Consider the following 12,619-nt stretch of genomic DNA (forward strand, 5'->3'; position numbering starts at 1 on the left):
TACCACCAATTACATCCCCAGTCTTCTTCTTTATTATGCAGTGCCTGTTAGGGTCGAGCCTATTTCTTGGCCTCCGGTATGGATGCTTGCAGCTTTCTCGAACAAAAGAAACAACTTCACACCTCGACACCACGCAATGCACCTGCCCTGACACAGTTGTGTCCCCTAGCAATGCTAGAGTATATGCGTCAATTGGTAACAGCTAGCTATTTGGGACCAGGCTATTTCTGGTAACAAAAGTGTTCATTTTATATCATTACATCAGTGATGTTGAAAGGTTTGCTACAATGTCACATCTCCGGTCTCTCTTTCTTCATCTGTTCTCGAATGAATTATAGCAGGGGACGGAAAGTAAGGAGGTACCCAGCATGCCATTTGGCGGTGTAACAGTTAGGGGTCCCCTCTAAATACACTTAACATAACGTAGATCTCAAGAGCTCGCACTCAACACTGCCCTCGGCTCCTGAGCAATCCACCCGCCAGGTGTGAAGTCGATGAGACAGAGACAGACGGACTCGTTCGATTTTAGTTAGATAATTGGTGGTCCCCCCTACCACCAATTATCTAACTAAAATCGAACGAGTACGTCTGTCTGTCCATCTCATCGACAAGTAAGAAGCAGCATGACATGAATGTTTTGTGGCATACCTATTGATCCCGCTGTTGTCTTCTCCATATGGCCTCAGTGGCAGCATAGGAAGAGCCCGCTCATTCAGCTGTGATAAGACTCATTATAACTGAACAAAAACTCAGCAGTAGAGGGCTAATATGAAGGCAGGAGAAAAGACTGGGGATATGTGTCGTGTGCAGGTATCCCACAGTGCAACACAGACTGGGGCTCACTATGCGACAAAAGGATGACCGTGTCCAAAAGGACAAATCTGAGACTAATCGGTCTTCTTCTTTTCTCTTCCAGGACGCCAACAGTAGCACCTGGAAACAACTGCGCTCGTGAAGAAAGAAGGAAACTATAATAAATAAATACTACTCTGTGCTTGACAATGGGAGACCAATTGCATTTTCCAGCAGTTGCCAGCGCCTTGCTCCCTGTGGCCCTCTGCATTTTGGCCCTTCTGCCCCACGGCCTTCTGGGAAAACGCGCAGAGGAGGAATCTGCAGGCAGCTCAGCACTGCTGCAGAGGGTGAAGAGAGGCTGGGTGTGGAACCAGTTCTTTGTCCTGGAGGAGTACACCGGACTGGAACCACTTTATATCGGAAAGGTCAGTGTTGCCTACATGCGGTACTGTATGAACATGCACACATAGGCACACAATGTGAAAATGTGTAACATTCTACCTCGACGCTTGGTCAGGTGCCTTTGTCGTTGTGACGCAAAAAGTCTCCTTTACGGTCTAGCCCTTTAGCGTCATATTTAGGCTTCTTTTGGGTTTTTAAGCAGAGTTTGGAGCCAAAACCGATCTCCATGCACACAAGTGTTTTTAGTTCCAGTAGAAGAACTAACCTCAGATTAAACTAACACGCCCAAACCGCCTATCTCACGAACATTCTCGTATACTGGGCATAAACAGGAGGCAGCATGTATACATGTACCAGCCCGTAGCTGGTAGTTGCCGAGACGTCATGACCCAATCAGGAAACGAAACATTGGCGTCTGTGTTGGTGTTGCCAATGGTCTCCGTTTGCGACAGTTGAGACTGCAACACAACCCCCGCAGATTCCAAACCAAAAAACTGGTCACAAGTGTTTTAAAATTTCTGCGGGTGAGGGTCTCTGAAACACCAGAGCAGTGTGAAGGCGAGGTGTAAACATAGCAAAAGATATTCCTTTTTTAAAACAAAACGTAGTGATGTAGATATCGCTTTAGACGGGCTTGGTCGGAACTCTTGGCGTCACTTTTTGACGCTTTGGGTCAAAATGTATGATTCAGTGACAAGGGGCACAAGAACGGGACACAACCCTCGGTCTCCAACCAACCTCAAGTGGGTTTTCGGTCTTTCAATACTCGCTACAGTTGTCGCTCTTCATACGTGGTCATCTCACAGCGCCACGGTTGAGCTGCTGCTCTGCTTGCAGCGTTCCATACACATGCTAAAGGGTGATTTTTTTGTCGTATCTGACGCTGAGAGCCATTGACCAAGCGTCGGTATTGGGAGAGTTGGGAGTGAGAACGGGTTGATAGCGTAGAGGTTCCTGCGCTGGTAGGGGAGCAACTTCTAATGTATCACTTTTCCACTTGGTGTACATAAGGGTGCCTCAGTGTAGGCGTTTCAAAGAGATTTCAACCAGTAACTTTCAAACAGGGCAAACTAACAGATCTATAGGGGAGCTAAGCAGCCTGGAGGTCGTCTGCTACCCGCCTGGAGCCGAGCGCATGAACGCAAAGAAGAAGATCACGGGTGGGCAGAGGCAAAGTTAAAAAAAAAATTCATGAAAATAAATAAATAAGATTTCCAATTTAATCCCTGGATGCACTGCGCCCATTCTAAGACAGCCTCTCCCCTGTCCACTTTGAACCAGAGCCAGACAGCAGTGATTGAGTTAATTGACTCGAACCGAGGCTTCACTCAGTCGCCCCCCCGTTCCACAGAACTGGACAGCACGTCTGCAACGCAACTGACATGCTCTGAAAAGAGCAGACGCTGGATACTCACAAAGGAGCACTTTGATCGCTCAGTCGCTAAAGCGAATTGCACATTTGATCAATAGTTGTAAGGCCAGTCATCATCGGCAAGGAGACACAACAATCTTGCAAACTGCAATGAAAATATCCATTAGGTCGCTGAAAGAAAAAGCGGCTTTTGGTGAAGCTTTATAAGCCTGCAAAAATGAAAAAATATTCTTTCATCCTATTGTCGTGCTCAGCAGTATAATGACATAATAGGTTTCTTTTTTTAAATCGTATTACTTTTTCATTATCACCATAAGTGGAAAACTGTCACTTTTGAAGAATGATTATTTTAGAAAATTATTCATTTTAAGTATTCCAGTACTGTTGTTGTCACTAAATGAGTTCCATTCATTTGCTCTGGTTTTCTAGCCACACAGTAGATGAACATTAAAGGGAGTAAAATGCAGATGAAATATTGTCAGTGGCACATTTCAGCATTGATGAAACAATGAGGTATTGCACTTCATATGATATTTTGTCGGATTTCTTAGATTAGATACAGATTAGATTCAACTTTATTGTCATTGTGCAGAGAACAAGTACAAAGACAACCAAATGCAGTTTGCGTCTAACCAGAAGTGCCGAAAAGTGCAATGTGATATACAACGTATAGACAGGTGGTGCATAGACAGGACAAGACATATATTGCAGTGTTATAAGAGCAGAATAAATATGGCTATGTAATATGAACAATGCTTGCGCCCTATTATTAATCCCACATGGTTTCTTGGCAGGACCCGCCCTGCGTAGCATTCAAGCGCTGGAATTGGCCAGGTATTGGAACCCAATTTCTCCAGGTCCTATCCCCTGACCAGTGGTCCTGACGTTAACCACTCGAGGTCAATGCCTAACCTCAACCAATCGGGCTGCTACCCAAGGCGGGTCTTGCCAAGAAACCAAGTGGGATTCATAATAACGCGTAATTACCTCCGCCAAGTAGGTAATGTTTTTTTGATTCAGATAAGCAAATTGAAAATGGAACTTAAGTAAATAAATTCCTGCAGAGCATTCCGTCAGAACTTGGATGGGAGATCTCCCTGTTGCCCTCTCCAAAAAAAAAATGTGCTGCCCTGATCTTAAAAACAGATTCCAGACCTTTGATTGCATTTGCCGTTGCCTCAGTAGTCCTCGTCAACTTTCAAAACACTGCCCCACTCGTGCTTCGAAAACGTCCATTTGGAAATTATGCAAACCTGGCTAATTAGTGTTCTGGAATAACTTCCCCTCCACCGCTCGGGAATACCGGGGAAAAATCCAGATTCCAAAAAATCATGTTTGCCGCAGCCGACAAGATAGAAGAGTAACAAGTCCTGAGAGGGTACCCCAAGTGCTGTAGCATAAAGAACTGTATCTGCTAACAGGCGCTGTAGCATTCACTTCCATCTTCTTCTTTTCCATTTACAGTGTCTTCACCGATTCTTTTCAAGCCGCCCACCCTCATTTTTTTCAAGCTGAATGAAATAAGTGATTCTAACAAGCCGGTCTGCTTCCCAGTGAGCTGCTCATGGCAAAAAGGCATTGTAGCATGTGACAAAGCAGGAGAAGAATGTGCTGTAGGTGTTAGTTTTTTTCCCTCAGCTCTGCCTACCTTGCCACTCCTCTGTTGAGCAGCTTAGTATTCAGAGGCGTGGGGATGTCGGATGTTTCGGGCTTCGGGCCGGGGCTGAGGCGGAGCAGGTAATTGATAGCCCAAGTGTCAAATTCTTTTCATAGGTTTGAGTTGAGAGGAAAGATCAGTGCAGGAGAAGGCGGATGAGGCGGAGAGGGAAGGCTCTGGCCCGAGATATATCACCATGAGACACGCGGCTGAAGCCAACAATGGGGTGTTGATTAAAAAATACATTCTGGGCCGAGCTCTGCCGAGCGGCACTTTTTCAAGAGACCGTGCAGGTGGGCACGTTGTCCGAAGAGATAGGAAAAAGACGTATTGTCTGGCTGCTCGGAGAGCGAAGGGTATTGTAAAAGATTGCTGCTGAACTGTCAACCGGCAGCAACAACAACAACAACAACGAGTGCTGTAGCTGCAAACTTTTAGCAGTTCGACGACCTCAGCTTGGTCATTTCAGGCCAAAGCTAGTGTCTTCAAAAAGTGTTTTTAGAGTCAGCCGGGGGGAGGTATCAGTGCCGTACGCACCCATGTTGATTATATACCAGACAGATGTCAAGAGGGGCGTTTAATTTCACGCTTCCAGTGTGATGGTAGTAGTACTCATCATACGCAGAGACCCTTTAAGTACAGAGTAAGGAGTGATTGCACATCAACAGGCTGCCGTTTGCACTTAAAGGCCACAAAAGGCTTCTGATTGCACTGCAGGGCCCATGGCAACAAACAAGGCTGTATGCTGTGATTAGATGTCTACTTACAGCTACGGCGCTAAGGCCTGCATATAACCACACACCACCCGTGGAGGTCTAGAGTTATTCATTTACTGGTACACTGGTTCAATAAGGAATCATGTTTCAATAATGAATCCTATGTTGACAATATGTTGACAGCCCCCCTCCCTCTGGAACTCCATAACCACATACATCCGTGACTGTACACATTCAAAACACTAATCAAAACACAGCTCTTCAGATTAGCTTTCCACATACAATAATTTATATCATCAAATAATAGTTACAGGACCACTGAAGTTATATCAATGTTAATTTTTATAGGAGGCAGTTGTACAGTTAGTACAGAAGTGACCTAATGAAAAGCTCTCTACAGCCGCTTTTTATAATACCAAGTGAAATGCAGTACAATCATGATACAAGAGTTGGTGTCGTCAGTTGTTATCTGGTAAGAGAAGATGTCGTCTCATCTATCTGGTCTGGGAGGGCATGTATGCCCTCAGGAACACGCCATGCTTAGACAAGGACAAAACGGCAGCTCCCATGTTATCTTGTGAGTTCAAGCAGTTTCTTAACAATATCCACACACATCCACAACAGTTTAATTTCACAGAGAGAGGAAATAGTAATCAGTATAATATTATTCTATGCAAACAGTTTAATAAATAACAAGAGTTGGTATTATTGCTTATCTGTTATTAATGTGATGTAGCCTATGTGCTGGTTTTACTGTAAAGTGTCTATAAGTACCATGAAAAGCACGATATATAATGTATTATTATTAATATTGTCATGTGTTTGTACTTTTGTGCAATTTAGCAGATAGACTGAATAAAAAAATAAATAGACATTACATTGAAAAGGAATTTAAAGCAAAGCTATGTAACTTTTCCCGCTTCGGTCCCCCTACAGGTTGGAAGTGGAATTGTCCATTAGATTACATTGTCCAGTTTATTCGAACTACAGATCCGAGGCGACCCGATCTGGCAAACTTGCACAATGTAATGTAATGGACAATTCCGTTTTCAACCTGTAGGGGGACCGAAGCGGGAAAAGTTACATAGTGTTGCTTTAATTTTGAAATAGCAGTTCCGGATTGTAGCACGTCGATTGAATAGAGAGTATTAGGTCTGAGACACATTGTGTTTGTTCTGTACTCCAGCACAGTTAATTGAAACAGTTGCTATATGGAGGCTAGTGGTGACTCTCAGCTTTTTTTTTAGGTTATTTATATCCACATCAGATGGTCAGGAAGTAGGAATTGAAGCCTGTTTTATACCCCCAGTATTGGGGTACAGAAAGTCATTAGAGAATTATTTCCATAATGATTAACCCGTCATGTAGCTTTCGGATGTCTTCAAATTTCTTATTTTTCCTAACCAACTGCCCAAAGATATTCAATTGACAATGATATACAGTACAGGCCAAAAGTTTGGACACACCTTCTCATTCAATGCGTTTCCTTTTTATTTTCATGACTATTTACACTGTAGATTCTCACTGAAAGCATCAAAACTATGAATGAACACATATGGAATTATGTACTTAACAAAAAAGTGTGAAATAACTGAAAACATGTCTTATATTTTAGATTCTTCAAAGTAGCCACCCTTTGCTTTTTTATTAATAAGGGACGAAATCCCACTAATTAACCCTGACAAAGCACACCTGTGAAGTGAAAACCATTTCAGGTGAGAGAACACCAAGGGTTTGCAGAGTTATCAAAAAAAGCAATTAAAAAAGTTATTTCACACTTTTTTTAAGTATATAATTCCACATGTGTTCATTCATAGTTTTGATGCCTTCAGTGAGAATCTATAATGTAAATAGTCATGAAAATAAAGAAACACATTGAATGAGAAGGTGTGTCCAAACTTTTGGCCTGTACTGTCAATCAGAGAAAGGCAGCAGCCTCACACTGAAGACACTGCAAACAAATATTGCTTTGCATTTCTGTTGTCAAATACAATTGTAGATTCATTTTCTTTTGACCGACTACAGAAATCAGCCAGACACTTGCAGCCAGTGCGGCGCAAAGCCCGACGCAAGTGTCTTCGCTATTTTAAGACCGTCCAGCGCCCACGTCGTTTAAATAGCAAATGCACCTGCGCCCATTTTTGCGCCCATGGGCGTGCTGGTCTTACAGCGAGGTGTGTTCAGGTGAATTCTTGGCGTATCGCTATCTTGAGGCAGCGGGAAGTGATCGCGCCATTGACCATCAAAAACCTGGTCTAAAGTCAATGCGCCATGCACGTCACGCTGTACGCTTAGATCGTTAAAATAGGGCCCTAAATGTCTACAATTCCAAGAAAACTCCACATACAGAGGGCCCTTGGGGTTATGCTCTACCGGGCCTGTATTACACAACACATGTTCACTTGGACCTGATCTGATGCGATAGACTTTGAACTTTCCACTGGTTGTTTTGTCTCTATGTTTCCGATCACTGTGCTGCTGCATTGTTCTAAAATTAGGGGATGTGACCTAATTAAATGTCCTCAAAAATCAAGCTGTCCTAATACTTTTGGACTTCACCATGCGTTTTATATTCCTGTTGGTTCAACTTGTGATCACTGTTACACCTACCGGACGCATTGTTGACACATTTGTGATGTTTGAGACCACTTTTGAATTATTGTTATGAAGGCACCAGCAGTTTGGGAAAGGATTTAAGCACTTTGAGTTGTCCCATTTTACTTCCAAAATAGGGCTGCACGATAGGAGGAAAATATCTAACTGCGACTATTTTGACTGATATTGCAATTGCGATATGATTCACGATATTGGAGGGAATGTTAATTTCTTTAGTCTGAAGGATAGGATTTGTTGGCCAGGACGTCTCTGCAGCACCACAATGCTTAATTCAGAATGGTTTGACACATATTTTGCCTTTAACAATAATTACACGCCCCCTGCCATTTGGATATTCCACTAGTCCATATTGCGATTTTGATAAACTGTGATTCATTATGCAGCCCTATTCCAAAAGCCTTGAGATGTCTCTAAAAATAAAAAATAAAAAGTGCAAAGTATTGAGGGATAAAACGTTTTTCTGTGTGAACATCTCCGCAGCTCCACTCAGACATGGATAAAGGCGACGGCTCCATTAAGTACATCCTGACGGGCGAGGGCGCGGGCACCACCTTCACCATCGACGACAGCACGGGGGACATCCACGCCATTCAGAGGCTGGACCGGGAGGTGAAGGCCCAGTACGCTCTCCGTGCCCAGGCCCTCAACCGCCTGACGGACAGGCCTCTGGAGCCTGAGTCTGAGTTCATCGTCAAGATCCAGGACATCAACGACAATGAGCCAAGGTTTCTGGATGGGCCCTACCAGGCGTCTGTTCCCGAAATGTCCAACATAGGTAATAAGGGTGGGGGGAGGGGGAGGGTGGGTGGTTATTATTTTGACGTATGTAAGGTTATTTTTTTGTGACGATTTTTTAAATCAATTCTTTTACCTAGAATTGATTTTATTTTTTTAAAAGGATTACTTTTTTGGGTTTTTATTGCCTTTATTTGATAGGACAGATTTAGGCAGGAAAGTGGAAGAGAGAGGGGGATGGCATGCAGCAAAGGGCCACAGGTTTGATTCCGACCTGTGGCAAGGACTGAGCCTTTCTACATGGGGCATACAGTCTACCGGGTGAGCTAGAAGGGCGCCCCAGATTCGAAATTTTCTATTATTTTTTTTTAATGGTTCACCTAAATATTTTCCATTTATACGGTATACGCCAACAGCGACAACATCATATCTGTTTCCAGCAAAACAGACCGAAAGCAGAAAATGCTGAAAATACATGTTATGAAATGCTTTACAAATTAATTAAATGTCAGACTGACTGACTGAATTGATGTGCATTCATTTTTAGAAAACAATTTGTAGAAATGTCTCATGACATATTGTCCCTAGAAGTGTGTCATTCAACTTTAGTTTTTGTTAAAGAAGGAAAAGAAAAGCGCAATACTCAATACTTCTAGAATCGCAATGAATGAAAATTGCGATACAAACCGTATCGGCACCCATGAATCGTGAAAGAATCGAATCGGTACAAAAGCATATCGTCCCAGCCCTAATAGGTAAGCAGGTGGAGATGAAAGTTAGACACATGGATGGAGACTGAAACTAAACTGTTGGGTGCATGTCTGCGGTGTTTGCCGTAAAGGGAGCGGCTGCAAAAGTACATAACAGCCCCCGCAGAGTTATCGTTTGTTCTTACAGGCCCACCTCCATCTGGCTTCATTCACTACTCATGAACCCACATTTTGTGGTTACTTTGAAGTAAATAAGCATAGTTAATTCCTGGAGCTGCAGCCACAGATGGAAAAACTCCACCCAGAATTATTTCTTTTGATTTCACGTGTTGATATTGGCATCTCCTCCTCACCTTTCCTTCCATATTCACCCAGGAACATCTGTGATCCAGCTGACCGCCACGGATGCCGACGACCCCACGTATGGCAACAGCGCTCGTGTGGTCTACAGCATCCTGGAGGGCCAGCCTTACTTCTCAGTGGACGCCAAGACTGGTACGACTTCACACACGCTGCCTTCTTTAAAAAAAAAATAAATAAATAAAAGATACAAAAAAAAACACTCCGTAACCACGGAAACTGGCGTTTTGATCCATTACATGTAGCGTCTGATGGATTTCAAACTTCAGCAGCCACTGTAACTATTTTATGAGCTCCACATTAATTTGTAATAAGTATGAATGATGTTAGATGACCTGATAAATTCGACAAAACTACCACCGACAAGTCAGGATTTACTACACACTCTGCTGACAACTACTGCTAATTCCCCACCTTATTTCTAACACTGTAACACGCCATAAGCTCCAGAGACGGATGTTAGCAGCCCACACTTTAAGCCCCGGTGTATACCAACCGGCTCTGAATGTGGGAAGCTCAGCATGGCTCCCGTTGTTGCTACGAGACTGCCGAAAACTTGTCTGAAACACGTCGCTTTTGTTGCAACTTGCGATAACTCAAATGCCTGGCACCCGACATAAAAAGAAGTGCTAAACTCCAAGTGTGACTTTCTCTGATTGGGAATAAGGAGAGAGTGAGACGGGCAGGCTCTCGTAGACAACTGATCGAGTGGTTCAAGGAAGGTGTTCGCATATAACCTGATCCCCATGCGTTTCATATCAAAATGTTCAGAACAAACTCAGCTTTCTGAATAGTGTCACCCAAAATTGGTCCAGAGCAACGTATAAAAAGAGATAATTCGGCCCTAAAGCGGAAATATTTCTCAAATCTGTTGTGAAAACATACCTAGACTCAATTTTTTTGGTGCTTGAAATGAGTTTACAAAAGTCTTGGGTTCACAAAAGTAGCGTAATAAATGAATAAAATAGTACATTTTGAATATGAGTGTTGTCAACCATCGCTTGGACTCGCCGATGCGTCTTTAGTCCTCAGAGGGACTATGATTTTGAATGTTTTAGTCCGTTGCTGCCATTTATTTAGCAAACAATGCTATTGTGATTCACATCATATTAACATAACTTTCAGCTTATTTGCTTTCTTGTCAAGAGTTAGATAAGAAGATTAATACTACTCTCATTTCTCTATGCTAAGCCGGAACCAGCAGGCAATTAAGCCTAGCTTAGCATAAAGACAGGAAGTCAAGTCAACTTTATTGTTAATTCTGCAATATGTGCCAGACATAAAGAGCAATTGAAAATCTGTTTCACATGTACAAGTATAATATAAAAAAAGATAAGAAATAAATACAAATGAGATAAAAAGAATATGCGTTATATATTCTATTAAAAAGATAAGTAATATGTACAATACAGTAATACATTCTAAAATCAAACAGTATGGAAAACTAAAGATATTGAAATGTGCAATATAAAAGGAAGAGTTCCTGAATGTCTTTATTATAAAGTGGCTGGTGCTGATCCTGATTGGGAGGGGGTTCAGAGTTCTTGGGGGCGGAGGGGAGGGAGAGAGGGGAGGGTATTGAGCTTCCTGACAGCCCGGGGAATGATGCGGTTTGGCAGTATGGTGGAACAGGCTCGGATGCTCCGGTACCTTCTCCCAGATGGCAGAAAGGCTGAAGAGGCTGTTTGAGGGGTGGCTGAGGTCACCCACAACGCTGGCTGCTTTGCGGGTGAGGCGGGTTTGGTAAATGTCCAGGAGTGAGGGGAGTGGGACACCAATAGTCTAAGTATGGAGCTAGAGACAGGAAGTGATTAGCTTAGCTCAAATACTGGAAGCAGGGGGAACAGAGCTTAAAAACAACACGGTGTATCTTGTTTGTTTAACCTGTTTTTTAACCATGAAAAAAGGCCGAGCTAACAGTTTCCTCCTGCTTCCAGCCTTTGTGCTAAATTATGCTAATCACTTCCTGTCTCTGGCTCCATACATAACGCACATACAGTACAGGCCAAAAGTTTGGACACACCTTCTCATTCAATAAGTTTCCTTTTTATTTTCATGACTATTTACATTGTAGATTCTCACTGAAAGCATCAAAACTATGAATGAACACATATGGAATTATGTACGTTATTATGTATGTAACAAAAAAGTGTGAAATAACTGACAACATGTCTTATATTTTAGATTCTTCAAAGTAGCCACCCTTTGCTCTTTTATTAATAAGGGAAGAAATTCCACTAATTAACCCTGACAAAGCACACCTGTGAAGGTAAAACCATTTCAGGTGACTACCTCATGAAGCTCGTTGAGAGAACACCAAGGGTTTGCAGAGTTATCAAAAAAAGCAAAGGGTGGCTACTTTGAAGAATCTAAAATATAAGACATGTTTTCAGTTATTTCACACTTTTTTGTTAAGTACATAATTCCATATGTGTTCATTCATAGTTTTGATGCCTTCAGTGAGAATCTACACTGTAAATAGTTGAATGAGAAGGTGTGTCCAAACTTTTGAGTGGTGTCAATATTCTCATCTAACTCTCAGCAGTAAAGTGAAGTGTATTTCCTGAACTGAACTCTTTCTTAAAAGAGGTCATTGAATAACTGAAACTTATCTAGAAGAAACAAAATATAAAATAATCAGCGGGTCAAATATGGGTGTAATGTTTCGGTGTAATATAATCACAAGCAAGCTGGCAGCGATGAAAATAAAGTATACAAAACTTGTAAATACGGAGCCAAAACTCCTCAAGTTGTAATATGTAACTGCAGCACATTACAGCATTCATAACTCAAACTAGCACTTCAATCAATCCATTAGATTCCTAAAAGCAGAGAGGCGCTGGCCATTCTTTACCACAGCTGCCTCATTTCCTTGTTTGTCAGCACAGAAAATCTGTTGCCAAACCTCTCAGGCTCCGCTGCCCATCAGCAGCCGGCCGTTCAGACTGCTGCTGCTGTAGGTCCATCCATCAGTGGAACACAAGTAGCTCTACAGCTATCAATCAGCCTCCCTGACTGGGCTTTAAGCACCGCACAGAGGCTTCTATTGGTGCAAACACAATGTAAAACCTTTAACACATATAGCTCAAACCCACACAGGCACTCACTGTTCTTATTCCTCAGCACAAACCATGGTGGGAGTCTGTTGCGTCTGTATATTACCAAACACATCCATATATAATGATAATAAGTGTTGTAATGGAAGTTTCCTGTTGCAGCAGGGGAAGAGTTTTCAAAGTTTAGTAAAGTGAAACAA

At 42.5% G+C, this 12,619-nt stretch overlaps 1 protein-coding gene across 2 annotated transcripts in view; it reads left to right on the forward strand.

The window, feature by feature from the left end:
* The window catches only part of LOC120551899 (cadherin-20-like), a 97,271-nt gene that overhangs the window by 62,864 nt on the left and 21,788 nt on the right, over positions 1-12,619 (forward strand). For both annotated transcript variants that reach the window (XM_039789472.1, XM_039789471.1), the window contains exons 2-4: positions 917-1,220; positions 8,039-8,333; positions 9,379-9,498. In XM_039789472.1, coding sequence (XP_039645406.1) covers positions 1,002-1,220; positions 8,039-8,333; positions 9,379-9,498 — 634 coding nt within the window. In that variant the 5' untranslated portion in view covers positions 917-1,001. The remainder of the gene's footprint in view (positions 1-916; positions 1,221-8,038; positions 8,334-9,378; positions 9,499-12,619) is intronic.

The sequence above is a fragment of the Perca fluviatilis genome, chromosome 22, assembly GCF_010015445.1.
Source record: "Perca fluviatilis chromosome 22, GENO_Pfluv_1.0, whole genome shotgun sequence".
NCBI lineage: Eukaryota > Metazoa > Chordata > Actinopteri > Perciformes > Percidae > Perca > Perca fluviatilis.